At 38.5% G+C, this 25,248-nt stretch overlaps 1 protein-coding gene across 1 annotated transcript; it reads left to right on the forward strand.

The window, feature by feature from the left end:
• The first annotated feature begins 1,156 nt into the window (after positions 1 to 1,156).
• Positions 1,157 to 24,672, forward strand: C7 (complement C7). Its single transcript, XM_036404030.2, has 18 exons — positions 1,157 to 1,177; positions 1,474 to 1,529; positions 2,251 to 2,332; positions 3,257 to 3,398; positions 4,204 to 4,345; positions 5,147 to 5,285; positions 5,949 to 6,095; positions 7,237 to 7,480; positions 8,211 to 8,324; positions 8,738 to 8,904; positions 9,926 to 10,154; positions 10,730 to 10,901; positions 11,286 to 11,373; positions 12,586 to 12,718; positions 13,291 to 13,482; positions 15,802 to 15,898; positions 20,837 to 21,021; positions 22,980 to 24,672. Exons 1-18 carry the CDS (start codon positions 1,172 to 1,174, stop codon positions 23,165 to 23,167), a joined length of 2,523 nt encoding a protein of 840 aa, XP_036259923.1. The 5' UTR covers positions 1,157 to 1,171; the 3' UTR covers positions 23,168 to 24,672.
• Positions 24,673 to 25,248: the final 576 nt, after the last annotated feature.

Below are 25,248 nucleotides of genomic sequence, written 5' to 3' on the forward strand. Positions count from 1 at the left end.
ACAGTCAGTGTTGCACAAATTGGTCATAAACTAAATGAGAGCATGAGGATTTTGATGAAAAGCAATAAAATATGTACAGAAGTGTCAAAAGTCTGTGAATTATATTATCAAAGAGATTCATAGTTGCTAAACCTAAAAAGTCCCAAAAACAGGTTCTGGCTCATCAAAATTGGCTCTGAAGCATGGACATAGTGTGACCCAAGATCTAGGCATCTTATTAAGGAAAGCAGAGCATGCCAACAGAGTGCAGGGCTTAGAACTCACCATATTGTGATGCTATGACATGAAGCATTTAGTTTTCTGAGGACTGTGGAAGCAGTTCAAAATTGGTGTAGTAGCTGAGATCTAGTATATAAGGCATCTTCATATAGGGGTGCTACTTTTCCGTGAGGGCTTTATCTGGGATAGGATAAATTAAGGTAAATTTCCCCAGCATTTTCTTTGGCATTTTCATGCAATTACTGCAGAGGATCAGCTCTGAAAAGTGGGGAAAAAAATCAAAACTAAAAATAAGAGGACATGGCAGGATAAGGAAAGGGAAAATTAAGTGTTCTTATTTCTTTATGAATCTCATATCTCCACAAAAAGCATGCAGAACCAGGCTAGAATTGACCAAAACTTGCATTCAGATCCATAAGCTGATTTTCACTGTGAAATTTGATACACAAAAATCAGCATGACTTTGGAAGTGGAGAATGAATATTTGTGCTTAAAATGAAACCTTAGCAACATCAGCTTTATCCCAGAGCAGTTCTTCCTGCTGCAGCCGTGAATTCAGCCATGGTGTAGTGCATGTGGCCTGGGATCTCTCAAAGGTCTTGTTCAGAGGAAAGAAACTATGAGAAGATAAAGAATAGATGATTCTTCTTTCAGTAAGTGCTTATAATTTTCTGCCAGCCCCTGTTAATATATCCAAGCCTTGATTTATATGTCTTAAAAATACTGAGCAGCTCCCAAAGCAGGCTGTGTCCCTGGAGAGAACTAGATGGGTTAAGGTTAAAATTCCTTGGCAATGTTCAACCCTTTTAGGGAAAGAAAAGCAGGGTAGCAAGGCAGAATGAGGAGATAAATAGCAACAGACAGACTGACTGACTCCTTTGGCTTCCAAATTGAAAATGCTAGAAGTGCATTTTCCCTGGTAATTGCTGTATATCTGAGTATTTTATCTAACATGAAGGTAAGAAAATTACTTACTTAATTTGTACTGATGAAGTGAATATGAAAAGTGCAATGAAATATTAATTTATATGGAGAAATAGCTGAAAAAGTAATTGGACAGCATTGCAAGAAAAAAGAAAATTTAAAATCAAGCTTGCACAACAAAGCTGAAAAATCTGTGTGACATTTTCCTTTTATTTCTAAAGCTGACTAGTGTATAGATTGCAGAAACCTTGAACAACTGCATGACCTAAAAAGGAAGGAAAAAGTAGAAAAGTAAAGCAAATTTGCTTTTACTTCCTTGTTTTTTTTCAGGTGCTGAGGATTTTTCTGTTGCTGGAAGTTTCAGGCTTCTTTCCTATTCTTTCCAGGTGAATATTTGTTTAATAAAATACATGCTGAAAGTTAAGCATATATAATTGTGGTGTGTGATGTGAGGCAGGATTTCAAGGGGTCATCAGGTATATTTCCTGGGAGAAATACACGCTGTTTGGTGTCAGCTCTGGTGTTGCCACCAGTGACAACAACAGTGAGGCATTATGGTGTCCTTTAACTTCTACCCATAGGAGTCAGCCATCCTTGGGGAAAAAGGGTACACAGTGGTGGTGTGAGGGACAGCAACCCATGCCTGTGGAACACAGCACAGCTTACCCCAAGCCAGCCCCAGTCCCAGGGACAGGTTGCCCTCCCAAAATCTCCCATGGGAACTGGCAGTTTGTTTTGTTTCTGATCTTTAGGCTAGATGAATGTGTCTAGTTTCTTCTTTCCAATGGCCAGAAAGGCCAGGCTGGGACTGATTTAATTCTTACACATGAAAAGCAAATCCAGGTGATTTTATACAAACCCCTAATTATTATTGAAGGTTTGCTTTGCCTTTTAGGAAAGTTTTGCACTCATGCTTATGGATGGAAATCCCTGATGATTTTCCTCTCTCTTTTCTTTTGTTTGTTGGTTTGGTTGTTTTTTTTTTGGGGGGGGGGGGGGGGGGGTGGGGGTGGGGGGTGGGTTTTTTGTTGTTTGGTTTTTCTTTTGTTGTGTTTTGTTTGAGTTTTGTTTGTTTGTTTTTTAATGCAAAAACCAATACCGGAACAGCCGGAACAGCCCTTCTCCAATCCATTGCCGCTGGAATTCTTTTGGCCCTTGGTCCGAGTGCAATGGCTGTACTCAAAAACAGGTATAGATGGACACATCTTTTCTGTATTCAGAACCTCATTAGCATATACTTTTCCCCCCAGTAATTAAGAAGCCACTCTAAGATTAAACCCCCAAATCAGATTCTCAGACAAAATCCCCAGCAGAACAAGAAGCTGAAGAGCAAAGAACTAAGAATATAAATCTTCCAGTCTGTCCCAATATGTTTTCTGTCAAAGCTATGATGTTCATGTTATAAAATAATTTGTGCTCTTTTTATTTTGGTGATAGTTTCAAAAAGCTCAGCTGAGCTGTCGGGTTAACACAGATATTCCTCCACGGATGGTTTGTACCAATTCCACTGATTTTTCATTAGTGGCATCATGCAAAGGGAAGAAAATTTGGTTGCAAAGTGTTACCTTCAATGAAAATAAGTTGATGATTTTTCCACTGCAACTCTATAGATGTAGAAGACACTTGCATTTGATTTTCCTTCTCATTTACTTTGGTGTTGCACCAATTAAGGAGGAATTAGTCAAAATTAAAGATGTGCAATGACACAGTACTTACTTTTTTTAGAAACAAAAACTAGCCCACTGGATGTAAGATTTTATCATCTTGCTTAATGATGTTGTTTACCTTGAAAAATATTAAGAAATTCATATCAGGCATCGTTATTCCTATTAAAAATTTTTTAAAAAGCCACTTAAATTTCTTAGCAGCTTTCTCTTGACTTCAGTTACATATTAGTTTTTTGACTAAACCATGCACCAGGCTAAAGACATTAGAGACAAAAGTGTTGTCTTTCTATTAACTTGAGAGTTTGCTACCATATGGTGGTAATACCAGGAATGGCTGTTCTCAGAAAAAATAGTGAATGTCTAAAGTATTAGCAGTGTCTTCACAGTAGCAAACTATTCTGGCTCTGCATTTGTATTTTCTAAGATATCCTTTGATTTGCATTCAGATTAGGAGACGGACAGTGGCAGTTTATGGCCAGTATGGGGGAAACCCCTGCTCTGGGCATACCATTGAAACAAGACCATGCACCCCCACAAGGGGATGCCCAACAGAAGATGGCTGTGGTGATCGGTTCAGGTGTTTCTCAGGTACCATCCAAGATAATTTTTAATATTTTCTACTTATGAAGTTAAGAAAATAACCTTGCTATCTTTTAAATTCAATAAATGGGTAATGTATTTGCAGTGTTCTTGATCTACAGATGAATTTGACTTAGGTGAATGTTTCCTTTGTTTCCAGCCTTGACTGTGCATGCTTTTACTTTAATCTGGAGTATTGCAGAGCATTGAAGATAGTATGCTGTAGCCCTGGTACCCTCTCTAACTCATTCTGCCTTACTTGTTTGCCCCAGAGAACAGGTTTTTTTCATTATAAACAGGTAGTTGAGGAATGCAACCTTGCATTGATGTCTTGCTGGTGTTCTAGGCTATTTACAAATATGAAATTACCTGGATCATGAAAACTAATGCTCCATAAAATGTATCCAAGCATCTCCCATTATCTTCACAGAGGAGCACATAATCTCGTGGGTAGATATTTATCAGAGAGGACCGTGATAAACACATTTTGGTGCTACTAGGGAGACAATCACAGTTAATCACCAAAGGGATCTGGGTCAAAGGGTGAAAGCTTAGGAAGCAGATCTAGAAGTCAACTGTTTCACTGATATTTCATAAGCCTTGAATAGCTATGGCTCTCTCGAGTGTGCTATGCACTATTTCTTTATGTCTACATTTAATACTTCATAAACCCTCATGGGCACAGTCTGTTCATCATGGGAGTGAATATGCTAATTAATGTAGTAGATTAATAGGACATCTGCTTTGATTTTAGGTGATCTATTTTTAAACTAACAAATGCTTCTTTTTTCCATGCATGTTTGTCCTGATTTAGGTCAGTGCATTAGCAGATCCCTTGTGTGCAATGGCGATCAGGACTGTGAGGATGATGGTGCAGATGAAGATCGATGTGAAGAGAGGAAAACTGTGTGTGATATTGACAAAACACCTCTGAATTCAGAACTTACAGGAGCAGGGTAATGTTCTGTGCCAGGGTAATGTTCTGTGCTGGTACCAAATGCACTTACATTTTGATGTATTTGCAAGCTCTGGGTGTCCAGATAGATTTTCTGGGCTTATGGTAAAACATCCCATATGCAAAAGTGTTCAGTACAACTGCTTCCACCGTGCCAGCAGTTCAGTGCAGGATGTACAGGTCCTTTGACCTTAAGCACTGAATAAAGCTTTTAGTGTTTCATTCCTGCCATTGAAAGACAGCTAGTAATATATTAAATCAAATTTCAACTAGTAACACATGATCTTCAGCATGGAAAAAATGAGCCAGCAATGTTTATTCTTTTTGTTCATTGCTGTTGAATTTAGCATCCAATCAAATGGATTTCTGTTTCTACATCTAAACTGCAACCTGTCAAAATAATTGTTTTAAGTTTCTTTGGTGTTGACTTATTACTTGTTATGCTGCACCTCAGATATAATAACCCTCTCCCTCTCCATCCTCATTTTGGAATGGATGCCCTGTTGTTCCTGTGTTGCAGTAATTGTTCAAACAATAAAACTTATAATCAGTTGAGATAGATATAAATGTCTTAATCTATGGAGATAATGTCGTGTTAATTTTTGCTGACAAATCAAGACCATTTCCCTTCAATGCTGTAACATGCTGTATGCGTACTGCAGTTCTGCATGTATAAAAGTCTATCAGGTGATAACCCTGTGGTTAAATCAGCCTGTGATCATGACTTGCAGATACAGCACTCAGTTATAATAGCTCTGTAATTTTTGTCTCTGTCTTAATGACATATTTTTTCTTCTTGTAGCTTTGATATTATTACTGGTGAGACTAAGGGAAGAGTCATTCATACAAAAAGCTTTGGAGGGCAATGCAGAAAAGTCTTCAGTGGCGATAGGAGGGAATACTACAGGCTCAGTGAAAGTGTTCTTGCTTATAATTTTCAGGTATGTTTCCATTAAGAATAGCTTTGTATTTACAGTCAGCATTAAAACTGGGAGAATGATGCAAATCTTGCAGGGGCCTTTGGCAGGTACGCTTCCCTAAAAACAGCTCACTGACACCTGTATCCTCTCTGCAGTTGCTTATTATTTTGAAATATAAATTGGTATGTACCTTGCTAAAATAAAAGGAAAAATAAAAGAGATTAATTTCTTAGATGTGATTTCTAAATCTCTCACAGTTAGACTGAATGTAAAGCTAATCTCCTTAGCATAAGCAGTGACCTGAATCACCCTAAGAAATCCTTTTGGAGGTGAAGTACAGGGCTTTGGCATGCTTTGTGTAGATCTTCCAGAAATGTTTTGTTTGAAGTCAGTCTCAGTGATTTGGTTTGCCTCACATTTATCAGAAGCATGCCAAACAATCCACACTGCATTTACTGCATAGAGTAAATACTTGAGATTTTATATATATATATATATATATATGAATGGATTTCCTTGCTTTTACAATAGTATGCAGTACTTTTTATGAAATCTAAAATGGATTCAGCCTGAAAAACACATCAGCTTATTTTGCATCAGAAAGGCCTTGCTCTATTCTATATGTTATAGTTTTTAAATCCTACATGAAGTTCTTCATACAGATGTCCATCTTTCACCTTCTAGGTTAAAGTTCAAAATGATTTTAGTTATGAGTTTTTCAACAGCACCTGGTCTTATATGAAACACATAGAGAAGTATGAAAATTCAAATACAAACAGACAGAGAATAAAAAACAAATACAAGCAGACAGAGAATAAAAATCTGCAAAAGGTATGTATAACTTGTCACTCTAGGTTAGTACTTCGCATAAATATTTTCATTATTTTACGTATTTGTTTTTGTAGTGAGATGAAAATGCTTGTTTTATAACACAAAGTGCATGACAGTAAATATACCATAAAACCTTTAAAAAGAGATCACTGGTTTGCTTATCAATCCAGAGGAGTTGGCTGTTGTTTCTACTTCCTCCCTATTACCTATTTAGTAGTAATTTATTTATTTATTTACTATCTGTTTTTCTCCCTATTTAAGGAACAAATCATTGGCATCTTCTCATAATTGATTTATCTTTTTGGTTTTTTTCAAGTGGTATATTGTCCGCTTTTTTCTGCTACATCTTGGTCAGTATAGTGGAGCAAAAAGATTGAAATACTTCTGTGGTCAAAATTAACTTATTTTATAATGCATTTTCCATTAGCAGAACTCTATTAAGAGAGAAATCTGGTGTCTTTAGCAGCCAGAAGGTCATAGTGCTTATGCCTTTAACTTATTTTAAAAGAAGCATTAGATAAATAATTTCAGAGTAATTTTCAGTTATGAAGTCCAACCTCTGTCTTAGACAAAATAAAATCAAGTAACAAATGTATGCATTTTAGGGCCCCCAAGCAGGCACTAACAATGACATATTTTGAGACTCAGCATAACCAAGTTCAAAAGCAACTTTGAGAGTCTAAAGTGAACAGTATTGTACAGGCATATTGGATTTTATAATTAAGCAGCATCCTCGAAATGGCTAGAGCCCCTTACAACAAAAGCCTTACCTAGTCAAAACAGGGTGCAAAGAACAACTGTACTGCCTGTGGTTTGCTTTCAGACAAAGCTTGTTATCCTTCTTCTGCCAGGCTTCTGAAAGCTTTCTGGAAGCCACCATTATCTTTGAAGAGTGAGATCTCACTTGTCCTTATGCTAGTTTTCAAGTACACAGGAGGAAAAGAAAGATGTTGCAGCAATTATAAGTAAAGGTCCAACTATATTTCAGGATTTCAGGGTGTTCTTTTTGCATTTACCGCATTGCTTAGGCATATCTATAAAGCTGTTGGTTAGTTGCCAATAGAATGTGTGTGCCATCTGGCTATTAGGAGCCACTCTGATAGTCACATGGAGCATGACTGATGGCTTTTCCTTCCCCCAGAGTAAGCAGCTGATGGTTGTTGAGAACAGTGTGGAAGTTGCTCAGTTTATTAACAACCGCCCAGACTTTCTCACTCTTGCGGAGCCTTTCTGGAGGGAACTGTTCAACCTTCCAGTCGTCTACGAGTACAACGTCTACCAAAGACTTATTGAACGTTTTGGGACACACTTCTTACACTCTGGGTCCCTAGGAGGACACTACAAAGTTATTTTTTATATGGATACTGACAAAATGAAAGCAGAAGGTAGAGTACTAGAGTGTTTGTTGCAGAAAGCAAAGTCAATAATCAAGAATAAAAACTTATATGTATGTTTTTCCAGCTAATGTCTAAAATCAAGTAACAGACTTCTACTACATTCTACAGAAAATTACTACATTCTCTTCATTGTCAAAAGAAAGAAGACTAAAAAATGTGCTCAAATCACAGCATTTAATTCTAGATCCATGTTTGTGACCTGCAGTGCTCTGGGTATATGTATAAAAAATTATAGTCAGTTTAGGACCTCCTCAGGCTGAACTTGAATATAAATCTCAAACAATGTTAAAGTTTAAAGGTTACATGGAGATCAAGGTTGAGTAAAACTATGTAGAGCAGAAAAAATTACAGAGCAAACACCAAAATGGCACCTATAATGGTAATCAGTTGGAGCTGAGGTGAGAAAATAAATTATACTGTTAACTATTCCCAGATACACCTCACAACTCTGAGCATTCATCTCTAAGCTTTAGCAATGTATGGATCTTCCCACAGCACACAAATACTAGTTAGTTACCTCCTAGTTTAAGTGTAGTAAACTAGGAGGTAACTAACTAGCATTTGTGTTAGTGGGAAGATCCACACAATGCTAAAGCTTATGGATGATAACTTTATGATCTCTCATAGAGATCATGACCTCTCTAGCCAGTGGAAAACTTGGAAATGAATCCAACACACTTTCTGTGTACAGTATTGTTAATGGATGGATTATCTGCAGGTGTCAGCATAACAGACTTGTACAAGTGTACCTCATCAGGCTGGAATGCTCTCTTTGTGAAAAAGAAGAAGACTGAATGCACCAAACTGGATGAACTGCTACTGACTTCTTCAGGTAAATGTTCAGTGGTGACTCACACAGTTGTCATGTATCCATCTCTCATCTCATCCTAAATTGCTGTCAAAATGAGGAGCAGGTGTTGATAACTTTGATGAATTCTGTCCTAATATGCTAAACCCAGACATCAAGTATCTGGTTTAAAAGGCTCTCTGGCACTTGTCAATTATTGCTAATGCTTTCCCAGAAAATAGCACTTTTCTGAACACCCAAAGTTAGAGCTGCCAAGACACAGCTCTGTGGAAAAACAGATACCACCTATATATGATCAGTGTAGACACAGGTGGTTGAATTGCACCAGTGAGTCCTTTCACTACTTGCTGGCAGAGTTTTTGTGTGCATTGTTTCTGTTTCCATTTGTAAACATAGCAACGCCTACATTTTATCTATTTCCCATCCTGAAACTTCAGGAAGCACTGGCAATAAAATTAAAGGAGACCCTTACATAGAAGGAGGAAGCCCAGGTGCTGTTGCTGGCCTTAGTTATCTAGACCTGGATAATCCTGCTGGGAACAGTCAAATGTACACCTTGTGGGCTGCATCAGTGACAGACTATCCCAGAGTAATTAAAAAAAAGGTAAGGCTATTTTCCTGAAGCAGAGGTGAGTAGATGGGATCACCTCAAGGGGAGAAATTAGTAAGCTACAGCTGGTGATTAATCATGCCATGATCTACACTCATTTTGTTTTCAGATCACTTTGTAAAAAAAAGAAAGTGCTCAGGAAGAAAATGCTGTGAAGCTAATATGATCAGGTGCATCACAAATCTAAGTCCATTGACAGGTCAATACCTGCCTTCAGTGACTTAAATGAAGTTCTGGTTAGGAATAGAGGGTCATGTTAGCATTGGAGAAAGACCCAATTTGAGATAGCCCCTTTCCCAAAATGCATATGGGCATGTCTGTGTTGCTTCCACTTCATTTGCCAACTTCAGCATATTCCTTTTACTTCTCCTCCTTCACTTTGAATCCAGAAGTTTAGCATAACTGGAGATTCTCCAAGTCAGACACTTTAGAGCTGGCCATGGGCCTATTCACTGCTACCTTGTCTATATTCCTTTTGGGAACCACCCACATATTCAAGAATGGTATAAGCCCCAAATATTTCTATTGGGAAGTTTTAGCTAAATGTAAAAGCATATAATATCATAAAGTAATCAATTTAAAGGCAAAATAGTTTCAATTTCTGTTACCTTTGATCACTGCCCAATGAAATGCCATAGTGGGCTCTTTATTTTTTTTTTATGTCTTTATTTTTTATGCTGGGAACATCGGGTGAGAATTCAAGAATTCAAGTTCATTGGTGGTCTGTGTAGTACTTTTATGTCAGCTGCATTCTCATAGCTCAAATATGTTTAAACATGACTGACATACCAGTAGCTTTAAAGGATGCTTTTGAGCAGGACTGGATTTTCCTAAAAAGGCTAATATTAAATACTAAGATAAGATTTTAGCTAATTAGCAAACTAGAGCATCTAATGTGCTAACTCCCATGTGCAGAAGCAAATGTCACAAATTATTTTGCGTGATGAAATGTGCTTATAAACTCTTATATTACAGTAATAACTATTTAATATTAATGTTTTCCTACTGTGTGTAGCTAACACCATTATATGAGCTGGTAAAGGAAGTGCCCTGCTCCTCAGTCAAAAAGCACTACTTAAAACAAGCCATTGAAGAATATATGGCTGAAAATGATCCCTGCAAATGTCAGCCTTGCCAGAATGGTGGTGAGGCGGCCGTGGAAGGAACACAGTGTGTGTGTTACTGCAAGCCTTACACTTTTGGAGTGGCTTGTGAGCTGGGAGCCCTTGTGCAAGATCAGCCAGGTCAGCACTCTTTAAACCTGTGAGAATTTAGAAGTGGCAAAATGTGCTCTCCTGCTCCCAGAGTCTGTCTGTCCCACTGCACACCCATGCAGTGGCTGCTGGGGTGAGACATCACTGCAAACAAACAGCATGGGGAGGGTTGTGCCAAGCCTGAGTCTTTGTTTGGCATGTATAAACAGTCCTTAGCAAAGAGCTGGTTTTGTTATTAGTGTTAAATACAGTGGACAATACTAACTGCTCAATGCAACCACCTATAAGTAAGTACATATCCTAAATTAATTATCAATGACCTAAAAAAATTTCCATTTTAATTTTGTACTTAGTAGTAGCTGGTAGCTATATTTATGTTCTCTCAGGGGCTGATAATACGTAGCCTCTGTGGAATAATACCTATGTCAAAGCTGGGTAAAGATGGAAGATTAGATTATTACAATCTGGAATTTTCTGTAAGGGCATAGTTGGAGCCATCACTAGCTTTGAGCAGCCTGTGCCTTTAAAACCTCTCAGAGAGAATGCTTTAAAGAGAGAGTGGTTTAAAGAGAGTAGTTTTCACATTAAACCAAACATTCCCACAGGCGTTGTTGATGGACACTGGAGCTGCTGGTCTTCCTGGAGTCCTTGTTCAGGGGGAAGGAAATCAAGGAGTAGAACCTGTAACAACCCCTCCCCCCGTGGTGGTGGGAAGGCCTGCCTGGGAGAGCAGCATGAAAGCAAAGCGTGTGAAGATGAAGAGTTGCAGCATCTTCGGTAAGTAATAAAAAATACTTGGAGATAAGATACTTGCTGAATATACTTGCTGAAAGATTTAAAAATTTGTTTCAGAGGGGTGCATAAACTATTGAATTCAAGGAGATTATGTACTGAGCTTTAATATTTAAGTTGAAAGAAAATGAAATTCAGAAGCTGTGAATGTCATAGAAGATAAGGCTAGAAAATGGGGTAAGAGCCAGTAAACTTGACAGCATTCTATTTACCACTCTCTTGGATAGCCTGGCAGTGCCTGATTTCAATATAATCATGATGTAAATGTACGCATAATAGTCTTGAAAATGGGCTTCACTGAGGAGTGTAGCATTTTGAAAGGAAAGAAAACTAAATTCAAACTAAACTGTACTTTTGTTTGCTTCACAGCTTGATTGAACCACACTGTTTTGATTTATCCATAAATCCTACAGAATTTTGTTCACCTCCTCCTCTCTTAGAAAATGGATTTGTTCAAGTGAGTTATTGCTATTGCTCTGTTACCTGTTCTATCCCTACCTGCGATGTCTTTTCTACAGTTAATATAGATTTTCTCTTGCAAATGTGTATTTCTCTTGGCAAGCTTAGTATCTGACCGAGTGAATAGCCACTCTTGCAGCATTTTTCACTGTCTAATGGTTACATGACAGTATCCAAAACTATTCAAACTAAAAGTTGGATAAAACCAAAAAAGCCCCACCCTTAAAACCAGAACAAGATCTTTGTTTCTCTGGACCATGGTACCTATAATGAAAAGTCATTTACTTGTCCTTTATTCCATATATGTATTAAAAATTACTGAGCCACATGGATTACACATAAAATCACAACAAACTAGAGAGAAAATTGCTCAGTCATTCAGGAAGTCCATAACAAAATCATAAACAGATTTTAGGAATCTTCCCTCTGTAACTCACTATTCTGCTTTTTCTGGTGAAATGAAGACCTGGCAAGGTACTTGGCTCACCATAGCTTAGGCCTATTTTGACAAGGGGGACTAATTCCTCCCTTGGAGGAATGGATTATGCCTTCTTCATGTTATCAGGCTGTCCTAAGTCTCTTTGCTCAATAAATAGATAAAAGGATTAGTTCAAAATTCATTAGTTGCCTCTGCACAACTGCAACATACAGCAAGATCCGAAATCTTGCCCTCCTTCTTTTGCTAGTGATTTTTTTTTTTTTTGCAATGAATAGTTGTCTCCTACATTGATATTTTTGGTTCACAAACTAAAGGTAAAACCCTGCAATAGTCTCAGTTTTCCTAAGATCTCTCCTTAGAAGACAGTGCAATATAAAATGAGAAAAAAACTGTGTCTTCAAGTCCATGTTAACCTTTAGAAAGCTGATAACATGCCATCCTAAAAATTTGCAAAACCAGTGCAGTCACTATGATCTCCCACCAGGCCAAAGCTGTTCAAGATCTTATCCTGCCCTGCTAACCTTTGATAACAGCCATATTTGGAGTTTGTTTATACACCATCAGGAGAGCACTGTTCCATACCTCTTTTGATCACATTTAGTGACTTGATAGCCAGGATTGCCCCCAATATTCCGGACTCTCTCATCACTGTGTTGTAGAGTAGCAATACTACTTCTCACTGTCCTCAGCTACTGCATTCCAGAATCAAAGAGTGCTGCTGGTAGTTCTTGTATTTTATATCCAAAATGTCACCTGTTCATTTTCTTTCAGAATGCTGAAAACTCATACCCAGTTGGGAAAAACATTGTTTATGCATGCAAACATGGATATTCTCTTGTTGGTGATCCTGTTGCTAAGTGTAGCAGTAATTTACAGTGGCAAGTTGGAGAGAGATATTGCCAGGGTATGTCTAACTGATTCTTGTTTTGAAATGCAACTCCATTTCTGAATTCCAATGGAACATCTGAGAGCATCTGCTTTCCAGCTACAATGAGGAGAAAAGACACACCTGTATTTCCCATTTCCCTAGATGTAATCAGGTCTAAATTGACTTCTAGTGTGAATCCGGATATTGTAATGCTGGATTAGAAACACACCCATAAAATCTAGTTTTAAGGCTATCTCTGTGTGTACCAGGACATGTTCTTTCAGGGTTCCATATGTGTGATATCCCTCTACTGGAAAGCTGTTGCCTAGTGGGAACTGTCAACAGAAACATGGATCCTAAGGAGAGGGAAGCCCTCATAAAGCTAGGGCTGTACCTGCAGGCAGTAGGAGAATATATTGTCTGTGTGTTCCTAGTTTTGCATGTTTGATTGGTGTGATGAATTAATATCCTGATTGATACGTTTCTACAGGAAAGTCAGCTAACCTCACCATTCAATTTTTTATGGAATTTTGGAGAAAATAAAATACATGACTGTTTTATGCAATCCACTGATTTTCTGTGGCTGTCTCAAATGCCTCCATCCACAGAAACCGCTTGTCTCCTGCCTGAGCTGGAGGGGGGTTTGCAAGGAGAGCCATGGAAACCTGTGTACGAGATTGGTGAGAGAATAACTCTGTCTTGTCCACATGGCATGCACTTGGAAGGGGCACGCTCCATTTTGTGTGAGCCCAGCCTCAAGTGGTCTCCTGATGTGAAGACTATCCAGTGCAAGAGACCAGGTAAGCCTCTGCAGTCCTCAAGTACAATGCAGGAGTTTCTTTCCAGCTAAGCTTTATGCAGTTTAGACATATAAAGAGCTATTGCTGAGATAGTGATAGAGAAGCCATACTTACATTAGCAGCAAGAAGCGCAGAAAGCCTGGGGGTGTGTTTTCTGTGGTCTGTTCAAACAAGATGCCTGAAGGCATTTCATTGAAGTTTCGTTAAGGTTTTTTCTTCCCACTCCCCTGTTGCTATCGAGTGTTTTCACTAGCTATTTTAAGATATTGCCTGGGATTTATGCTGTCTATTTTGCCACCCAAATATATTTCACTTTTCACACATTGTATAACACTACCACCATATGAACTACACCTTAGAGTTTTTCTATCTGGAAGCTGTTCAGTGCACCAGAACCTCTTGTGAAAGAGGATGACAGGGCTGGGTGACTGCTTTTGCTGATCTGGCAGTCAGACAGCTGATACAAAGGAATTGGAAGCAATGGGAAAATGCTGCTTTAAGCTCATGCTGTTTAAGCTCTAGTTTGATATGGCCAGGTAGTGGCAGGAAGGGAAATAGGCTATAGCTTCAAGCAGCTCTAAGTCATCTTTTCCAGCTGTGGAAGACAGACAAAAATTTCTCTTGAGCACTGTTGTGATGCTGATCAGTGACACAGAGGCACCCAAGCAGCTTGTGCTTCCAGCATACCACATCTTCACCTGAGGTCCTACATACTCACCTGGGGAGACCCTTGACTGGCACTGCTGCAGCAGACTAGGCACATCTCCTACATTTTTTTCTGTCCTCTCCTTATCAGCCAATGCTGCTGACATTGCCTCAGCTGCAAAAAAAGGAAGGTGACAGTCAGGCTTAAACTTCAAAAGGCAGCAGTCCTGTGAGATTCCTGGTGTAAGTCATTTGCTGTCATAAACACATCAACAGAAGGGTAGTGATTTCTGAAGGCATAGCTGTACATAAATGACTTGCTGCTGCTAAACTGCCAGAGCAGCAGTGCTGTTACCAGTTACTTAGGCTTAGCCTCAGTGACTGATTTTCATTTGGTTTTTGGTTTTTTGCTAACATCAGGTTCTCAAATTCCAGCAATAATTGGAAAGTTTCAAATGCTTCCATCAGAAAGAAAAACAGCTTGTGCTTGGCTGTATGGAAGCATTATATTAGAGAAAGAAAGACGAAAGAAAGAAAGAAAGAAAGAAAGAAAGAAAGAAAGAAAGAAAGAAAGAAAGAAAGAAAGAAAGAAAGAAAGAAAGAAAGAAAGAAAGAAAGAAAGAAAGAAAGAAAGAAAGAAAGAAAGAAAGAAAGAAAGAAAGAAAGAATTGGATTAATAACAGTTAAAAACTCAAGGAGTATGAGATAAGAAGGGTAAAAATTATGAAGATAAGTATTCACAGACACAATGGCATACATATCTTTGGATGGGAGTGCTTAGTCACTATGCAACCAGCTACCCAGGGGATAAAGAAAATGCAGTGATTTTTGGTGAAAATTTCCCCTCTGCAGGAAGACAGGGTTATGCTTGCTGTCTGTATCATAATGTGCTGAAATTCTTACTTTTTCTTTTCTTTTATTTTTTTCTTCTTCTCTGATAATTTTTCTGTTTTGCTTAGCAAGTCTTAATCTGTAAGGGAGCTATTTTTTTAGGAAAGGCAGTCTGTAGTACTAAATTTCCATGTTAGCAGACACACAATCTGAAAAAAAAAATCATGATAAAACCTCCTTGGAAATTGTGTCCACATGGATTTAGCAAAGTCCTGCTGTTAACATGCTACAGAAACCTACAAAGAAATGTTTAGCAAAATTTGGAGTACAACTCTCAAAGCATGGTACACCTGTGATCATGAAAATTTCCCAATAATTTCTATCATTTTTATTTTGAAAACAAACCTAGGATGGAACTTGTAATTTTCATTACCATCAGTGTATAAAGGTATTTGGTTTTGGATCCTTAGCTTTTCTAGTGAAGTCAATAATTCTGAAACCCAATGACAAAACTGTTCCCAGCTATGATTCAGCAGTGCTAAATTTAGCAGAAGCAAATAACTGCTGCAGAAATGAGATGAATGTTTAAGTTTTAGTATAGTACCTGTCTCTTTCCATCTGGCTGGTGACCCATGGATAAATTACTGAACAGTAACTTTGCAAAGCGTGTCATATCTTTTTAATATTGTTGATTACTTCCCTGTAGTAGATACTTTTAATGACCATGTAGGATGTGACTTTATGTCATGACTATATAATTCAGTGCCTTTTAAACTCAACTGATAATTTCACAGCAGATCTTGTTTTTCTGACCCTTTACATTTGTGTGTTCTTCTACTTCAGTGCCCAGTGTGAAAACAGAAGTGACAGAGCCTAAATGTCAGCCATGGGAGAAAGTATATCAGTCACAATGTGTGTGCAAAATGCCCTATGAGTGTGGGTAAGTTCAGGCTTAATTTGGCAATTAGATTCTCGCTTCATTCAAGATCAATTACATTTCTTAAGTTTTCAGTCCATGACAGAGGAGAAAACTTTACTTATATGAGGAAAAGACATACTTGGTTTGCTTTACACCTCAATCAATGTCCTCTTCATCACTTACCTGCCTTGTCAGAACTGTCAGTGAGTTTTAGCAGTGCTAAAATTTGGTTGGACGACAGAAAGTGAAGGCATAATTTTGCTTGATCTGTGAAGCAAATGAAAAAAGATAAAATTATATTTTCAAGATTTAGAGGATTGAGGAAAAGTTACAACAGAGGCCCTTGGGACACAAACCATCAAAGCAATATGCTAGTGAAATAAAGCATATTTCTTTTCACTGGTGAGAGACTAGGGGGTTATGAAAGGCACAGTAATCTAATTCATCTCACATTTACACAGCAGTTTGCACGGACCAGTCATGTCACTTTTCCTGACTTCATAACTTGCAGATTAGAGTTTGCTGTTTCCTGTTTAATCTAAGCCTATATTCTGCAATAAGCAATGACGAAGAAATAATGTAAGGGAATGAGTAAGTCTCTCAATTCTTTGAGAGACACAAAAGGAAGAGAACAAAAATGGAGGAATAACAAGAAGACACCTGAGACCAAATAGCACTGATGAACAGATGTGCCAATGAGTTCAGCACTCCAGCATCTGGGCTAGTTTGCATAGACTGGATGATGTTTCCTATCAAGTCACTCCTATAAAGTGGGTGTGGGCTCTAGATATGAAATCTGGCCAGATTTATGTGACTGAGTGGAGTAGTTTGGAAGCTTCAGGATAACAGACCAAATGTGTCTTACCCATGTGTAATAAGAGGAAGAAACTGTGAAGATGTTTCAAGTGATTTCAAGGTAGAACTTTCAGTGGAGCATGGGTACTTCCCATAAGGCACATAGACCAAGAGTGCTTTCTATGATGATTCTGATTTTAAGACAAGATTAGTACTCTGAACATCTCAAAATTAAAATTGGTGAGCTTAGTTCAGATGCAGATCCACTGCATAGTTCCCTAGAGTCAGAGGCCATTGACCTGTGTGCAAAGGTAAGTGCCAGGTAATAACTCTGCAATCTAATGCTATTCCTATGCTTAAACACCTAAATGCTTCAAGTAATCTGGTCCTGCTCTTTTTCTCTCAACAGTTATTTAAAAGGATCAGCAACTCCATTTCTGGTTTATGTATGTGTTGAGGTCAGTTACACAGAATACAGGGGAGTCAGACCTAGGGAAGGCCCTGGTCAGAGTCACAGTAACCTTGGTGGTTTAAATGAATTACATTTAGCTATGCATTGAAGCTTCATTTTTAATTAATCTACTACTTGCCTATTTCTAATTTTTTATAATTATGTTTAAAATGGCAAGAATATAGATAACAGTCATTTTTGTTACCTCATGCCATCATTTCACTGTCTTGAAATAATGCATCTGATGATAGAGGGATAAATCATCAGCTGTCAAAGCAGACTAATCTTTCAGCCTGTTACAAGGCCGTAGGAGTAAAGCATGTAAGCAGATCTTGGTCCGATCTTTCCTCAGAGAGCAGAATTAACTTCCTTTGTTTTAGCAGTGACTTTCAGCAGCAGCTGAACACACTGAAGAGTGTTTGGAGCAAGAAGAGTTCATGTGGTAATTCAGGAACACCATGGTTTCAGACCTTTCCTCCATCCTTTCACTTTCCAAGAGACTAGCTACAGAGACTGCCCATAACAGCACAAAAACCCTTGAACAGGCTGGTAATTTGTCCCTCTTGGTGGGGTGCCTTAGGCTACATCTGTCCTCATCAGTGAGAGCAAGGCAATGATCCCTAGGCACCAGAGCAGCTAAATTGGTATAGCAATTCTTGGTAGACCTTTGACAAGAGCCAGTTCCTGTATAATTCCCAGGCACAGCTCAGGAGTGACCAGGATGAGAGACCATTCCAGTTCTGATGTAGTCCCCATCTTCTGGAGCAAAGAGGGACACCAGCTACTCTGTGTAAATTGTCCCTACCACATGGAAGGAGCCAGACCATGGTGTGTTAATACAGGCAGGACCTCAGCTTCCAGTAGCTGAGACCTATCTGCACAGTGAAACATGAGATTTGATAATTTTGAAGTACTGTTCCCTCTTTTTTTTCTTCAAATTTGTTTGCAAAACATCTATGTCTCTCCTGAGAGTTCTTGGACTGTGTTACATTAAAATTTCTCATCTCAAATGTAATTCCAGGAAGTTAAAATCATTCCCAGCATGATGAATTTTTCACTAAAAGTTTCCTTCCTCCTATTGCAGGTGAAAGGTAGTGAAGGTAATTATGAACTTAACAGATATTATTTAATTTCTCATAATATGTGCTTTAGTAAAATATTGTTCTTATCCTTAACTTTATTTTTTCAGGTAAAAAATATTGAATTTCTCACATTCACTTTACACAAGGATTATTCCTTGCCTCTAAAAAATTTTTATTGCAATGATGTGATATTCTCAGCCTTGGGAAATATCCTGTCTCAGTAATGAGTGCAAATTATTAATTCCTCTTATGAGTGAAGATTCTCCATCCTTTTTCTTATGCATCTTAACATGTTGATTTCCACTGTCTTTCTTCTGCTGACCCAGCTGTAGCAAATATGTATATCACTCTCAAGACAGTATGAGGCATTGAACTCTACTGAGAGTTTGGCAGCATGATTCCTGAACTCCTTGGTTCAGACTTTGGCAGCTGGTTTAATCATCTCCATTTCCTCTTTTGGGTGTTTCTAGTGCAGATGTCGGATCTTAATAATTTTAATAATTTAGGATCTTAATAATTTTAGGTAAATTAAGCTGCTTTTTCTGCAGATATTGAGATTTGTCACTTAGGCAAGTAAACAAGACATCTGAACAATTTTAAAAATAATAAAAAATTTAACTACAGATTAAATACAATTGCTTCCCCTGGAACTCACTTTGTTCTTTAGGATGAAATATAAACAGGGATCTTTACTTATACTTCTGCCTGTAAAGATAACTCTCACATAAAAATCAGGGCCCCACTATCTTAGAGAGTGTGCAGCCAGATGACCAAACAGTACAATGCATACAAGTGCACCTGTTTCCTTTATCAGGTTCCTCCTGCTATATATCCCTTGGTCTGTTCTCTTGTGCCTCAGAATAAGAGGGTTAACCTCATTCTTTCTATTAACAAAAGAGGATTAAGGAAAACTCATGCAACAAACTTCACTAGGGATTTGGTAGCTGTCATTTTGACCCAGCGCAGCAGTTAAGGGACCTCAACCTGTGTTTGAGGATGCTAACCTAAGTGGAAGATACAATACAGTTCATAAAAATATTTGGTCACAGGTAGATGCAGCAAACTTTTCAGGCTTAGCTAATGTAATCCATGCTATATTTTAAATACCCAAAAGATGCACTATGCTACAGGTATTTTAAAATTTTTGTAAAGCTAGCTCTTCTACAAGGCTTCAAAGTCATCTTTTTAAGAACAACTCCCAAAGCTTGGAGAAGGCTCTTTTCCTTAGTGCCTTACTTATAGATTAAAACCCACTTCCTAATTCACAGGAAAAAAAAAAGAAAAGAAAAAAAGAAACAAAGGAAAAGAGAAAGAAAAGTTATCTTAATGCCTGACAATTAAGTCAGCAAGGTTTGAGATCTGGCATTCTTACCAGGCTTTTCTCTTCCCTCCTCCTACAGGCATTCCCCTTCCCTTCAGTGAGCCTCATGAAGCTCATTAGGGCCATTTTCTTGTACCTCATCAGCCTCTTCTTCCCGCCAAGCACCTTTTTAGCTGAGGTTGATGTTCAGAATGGGCCTATTAGACACCAAAGTTTTCAGTGGAAGTGTTTGTTAGCTTAAAATGATGAGCTGTGCTGAGAATTAGGCTTTGGGTCTGAATTTCAAAGCTCTCCATCCCCTGGAGCCTATCTCTGCTCTCTGGTACCCTGTGAAGTCCCTTCCCCATGGCTGTAAAGTGCATGCAGGAGAGCACAGGCATGCTCTGCTCCAGATAGTCACTCTTTTGTTCATTCCACACAAATACTGCTGATTGCATTGAGAACAAGTGGAGAAGCTAGGAGTTTGAGATTAAAACTCAGAAGTAATGGAAAGGGGTTTTTTCCTCCCCTCCTACACTTGGAACATGAAACACAAATAATGACAGCTTCTTGGAATTGAAGTAATGAAAGGGTTTTTTACTCTCCTCCTACGCTTGGAGCATAAAACACAAATGGTGGCAAATTCCTGGAACTCTCCCCAAAGCAAATACCATTTAAGATTGCCCAAGAATTGTTATTACCATTTTTAAAAGCTCATTTATGTGGGTGTTAAAGTTCTACCTGCATTTCAAGAAATAAGCAATTTTTTTGGGTAATTTTTTTTCTTAAAATGTCTGTGGAGATGTATGTGTATTTCCAGAAATATCTTTGATTGATTATAAGGTATTATTTAGTAAAAGCTGAGCATTTTAAAAGATAGCAGAATAAAAATCCTAAAGTATATTTGAACACCTTAAAATTAAGAAATATTTATAAAATATTATATGTGCATGTTTGTATATGTCATATAAGAAATGCTTTCTGTGTGTGTACTTACGTTCATGCATGTGTCATAAATTAGAGAATAATTGAGATCTGAAATACTTTTAACTAAGGTATCTCCCTCTCTGCTGCTGAGGTCAATGGCAAAAAGATGGCAATATCCCTGTCCTTCAGATGGGACAGATCTTGACTCTGCTGAGCATACTGTAGAAAAGGAAAAAGTCTGGACTGTCTGTCTATGTCTTGAGTTCTTTGCTGCACTCTTAGGAAATACTTAAGTGAACAGAGAAGTTGTAACTAGACTCTGAATGTTTTCCAGTCTCTCAGCTGTTTTTAAGTTACTAAGATAAAACACATTTAAATAGTGCAATTCCTGCTTTTGTTTTCAGTCCTTCTCTGGACACTTGCGCTACTGATCAAAGAACCAAGAGAAACACACCTTTAACTGTTTGCAAGATGCATGCCTTGGAGTGCATGGGCAGAAAATACTCTCTGACTAATGCAGAAAACTGCAAAGTAGCCCTGGAAGCTAAAATACCATGTGGATCATGCCGTTCATGGGAAAAATGTAATGGTAAGAGTACTTAAAAACTGTAAGCAAAATTGTTCATATGCCCAAAAGGATATCTTTATCCCTACTTACACATTTGTAGTTGGGCAGTTGGTCTGTCCTGGTATGGCATCTGCAGTCCCTGCCAGAAGCACCAGGCACTGCTAAGCTGGCTCAAATCATTAGCCAAGTCTTTGGTATCCAAACATGGCAGGAGTCTCCACTAGAGAAAGAGAACCCTGCAGGATATTGTAAAAAAAATGTACTATGCACAGGAAAAGCTTATTCCTAGTCCCTGTTAAGTGAATCATCATTTTGGTCTACTTGGTCCTCTGGGTGAAACCCCTGCTGCATTTTTTCATTGTATCTACCTGTTCAGATTCCTTAAAACAGCAATTGCAGGAAGCCTTGCTGCCCACGGGAGTAACCAATCCTCTCCTGAAATTTGCCAAGCAGTCTCCCGAGCAGGATCCTGTGGTTAGAAATTAAAAGTCTTATTGTATGCTAGCTGGGAAAGCCAGTTACTATTGTAGGTTTGTACAGTTTGTTCGCTGTCTATCCCCAGTTTCTCGTATGATGATTAAAGGTGAGGTCTCTTCCCTCAGAGGAAGTAGTTCCTGTTTTTTGTAATCAGTCTGCAGTGGAAGTTTTCAAATCCCTGATTTATTTTCCCTGAGTGTTCTACGCTGCATTGCATTTAATGAAGGTTGCCAGGAATGGAAATATGAACTAATAAATTAGGGTTTTAGAAGTGCCCAAGCTAAAGGCATGGTTATTGTCATAATTTGAAAAGAAAAAGGATTACTAGATAGGAGTTAATCTGTTTTGTCTAGCAGGGTTGAACAGACAAAAATAATAACAACAACAAAGTCAAAACTGTCTGTAGCTTCAGCAAAGACAAACACAGGCAAAAAATTGCGTACAACACCAAAAAAGGGCACATTTATGGAAAATAAATATCAGGTGGAATCTTCTTACCTGAATGCCACTGATATAGCTACACACATTTATTTATAGGAGTAGATCCTTTGATCTTCATGAAACTGTCTGTATGAAAATATAGATACCAGTTGTAAGGGTTTGTATGATCAGTTTGTTAGTGTCCAAAGACAGATCTCTCATCTTAAAAGTTGTCTGAGCTCTAGAGTAGTAGATACATGGACCAAGTTCTTGTAAGTAACTTCTTGTTACTTACAAGAAGTAACATCAGAGAAAGATTTGAGTACAGCATCTGAGACAGGTTGAGTAAGTTTTTCTCACAAGCATGATCAGCTTCTCCAAGCAGAGGAAGCCCCAGCAGTACACAATTTGTTTCCATTTCTAGTTTTTTCACTGAGCCTGAATATCAGCTAATGTTATTGAAAGAATTAGGGAATTAGGTTAAGGAAAGAACGACAGGAAGCTTTGGGTTGGAAGGGACCAGTAGTCCAACCCCCTTGCAATCACCTAGGATGTCTTCAACTGGACCAGGTTGCTTAGAGCCCTGTCCAACATGGTCTTGAATGTTTCCAGGGTGGGCCTTAGCCATCCCTCGGGCCACACTGATCCTGTGTTTCACCACCTTCATCCTATAAAATTTCTTCTTCATATCTAGTCTGAATAATGGTCTCCTTTAGATTAAACCCATTATTGCTTGTCCTAGCATTGCAGTCCCTATTAAAATGTCTGTCCCTATCTTTCTTATAAGCCCCCTTTAGGTGCTGGAAGGTGCTATAAGGTCTCCCCAAAGCCCTGTCTTCTCCAGGCTGAACAATGGCAAGTCTCTCAGCCAGTCTGTGTAGGAGAGGTGCTCCAGCCCTCTGATAATTTTTATGGTTGCCTCTGATCCTGTTCCAACAGGTCCACGTGTTTCTTGTGAAAGCTGACCACCCTCCAGAAAATTGCTTTCAGTCTTACAGATTTCCTAGAAATGTTTTAGTCTGGGGGTTTTTTTGGTAACTTGGTTGCTATCCTGAGTGTTTTTCCTCTGTGCTTTTGCTTAGTGCCATCCAACACCTGTGTTTGTGATGAAGATGGGCTGTGTGAGGAGGGAGGTGCCCAGGTCTGTGCTGAAGTGAGTGACTCTGCTGCCCGTCGGACCATGACGGAGTGCGAAGTTGGGCTGCTCAGATGCCGGGGGGAGACTGTCACCCTCGTCAGCATAAGGCCCTGTGACACACAGAGTAAATAATATATGTTAAGCTTTATTTTGCTTATTGCTGGAGGATATGTCAAAATGTGTCAGCTCTTGGTCAGGACATACTTTGAACCTTGCTCTGCCAAATGTAAGCTCTGCTGTGAAATCCATCACAGCTGATGAGACTGTGCATCTGGTCAGCTCTGAATCAAGGCCTGAGGCTGTTAGACCGAGATGCACTTGCCACAGCTGCTAACAACAGAGCTCTTGCTTAGGCACCATCCTTTCCACTGGCAGATTTACTTTGTATTTCCATCAGAAAGTATTGCTGAAGTGTGATTGCCAAAGTAGATACTTTAGTGATGGATTACTATGTCTGTCAATATGTTTTTCTTAAAGCCACACAAACATATGCTTGCAATGAGTAGATTTAGATTAGCAAAACATACAGACTAAGCTTTACAGAGTAAGTGGTATGATCCTTCTCTTTTAATAAAGAAGCTTCTTTCCACCATATGCTACTCAGTTGAGCAAACAGTCTACACAGAACTGAACATGTTGTTGAGCCTGATGCACTTAAACATCAAAACAATGCGCATTAATAGTAAAGCCATATTAAAGTAATGAGAATACATCTATCATTGCAGCTTCTTATGCACAGAACCACTTCATGAAAAATTACCATTTTACATTGTCATTATTAATATTATTATTGTAATGAGCTACACCTGTAAGCACAGGTAACTCAGTTACATTTGTCACATGCATTTATGTTCATGCCAAGGCTAGTTTCTTTACAGACAGTTGCACAAAGAAGCCTTCTGCCTTAGCAAAACTTTCTCAAAGGCAACTATGAGAGAAAATACATCTTTACAGCAATGAAGATGTTCTGCATGCAGTCCCCTCGGAGATACCACTGGATAATCTTCAAAGATTATTCCTGAATAAAAGAAGTCTCCTACACTCTTTTCTTACAGAGCTAAGCATTCTCTCTGGCATAGTCGGACCATGACAACTTTCCTTACATATTTCAAGTCCATTCAGGTATCCATGCTGGCAGTCCCATCCCTTCTGACTATTCTTGGATGCAAACAAGGCCAAAAGGCTGGATAGCAAGTGGATGTTCAACCAAGGGCAGTACTATCAGCATGTATCATATGAATGTACACTTTCAGAGAAACAGATTTTATTTCTTACTATCAGTAATATAGTAAGATTAAACATCTCTCTTGTTTATCATGTTTCTACCAGTAGTTTCCTTGCATAAACCTTACCATCAGCTGGATAAAGCTTTGCTTTCTTTAATGCTGTCAATAAAGAGTAAGCCAGAACAGGATTGGCTTTCCTTGGAGACTCTCTATTGTGGAACCATCCATGTTGGAGGGGAAGGTTGCCACACACTAACTTAAAGGACCTCCTGGCCTTTATAATCTTTTCCAGCTGTCTGGAAAATAACATCAGGTTGTGGGTTTTGGTTATTTTTTCTTCTTGAGCAAATAATAAATGTTTGTGAATAGCATACAAGTGAAAATGAGTAGAATAAAATCCAAATAAATTTAGTCAGCTATTTTGTCTTCATAATTTGCTCTGGAGTAGTAAGTAATGGTTTGTAGAGCATCCAAATGTTTGCTTACTTGATTACTCTCAAGTCTCTTGTCCACGATTTCTAATCTTTTTCTCGTGGCATTTGGCACAACATGTGATTGGACCATGAGTCTACTGGGTAGCAATAGCTTCTATATCTGCTCAAGGCGAGAAAAAAAATCACCTGGAAATTTCCTGATAGATAGCACAGAGATATAATGACTTGGTGATTCATGTCTTCAAACATAGGGAAAGGTGGAAAACCAGCACAGCGCCTCAAGAAACATTGAGAATTCCTGTTTCAAAAAACAATAAAGTTGCCAGATAATCATCTCGATACATCAGCAGGAACAGCTCTCCATGTCTATAAAATAAATTAGTCTGAGATAAGGCAGCCAAAATATTAATGAAGGCTGCATTTCAGATGCTTCATGCGGCCCCTGACATCTCACTGTTTATCTGACCCATCTGAATGCTTTTTCTTTCTCCTTTTTCTTTCTAATTACCCACTTTATCTTTCCCCCTCCTACTTCTAAGCCCAGTCACCTCCT

This window comes from Molothrus ater, chromosome Z (genome assembly GCF_012460135.2).
Source record: "Molothrus ater isolate BHLD 08-10-18 breed brown headed cowbird chromosome Z, BPBGC_Mater_1.1, whole genome shotgun sequence".
Classification (NCBI taxonomy): Eukaryota; Metazoa; Chordata; class Aves; order Passeriformes; family Icteridae; genus Molothrus; species Molothrus ater.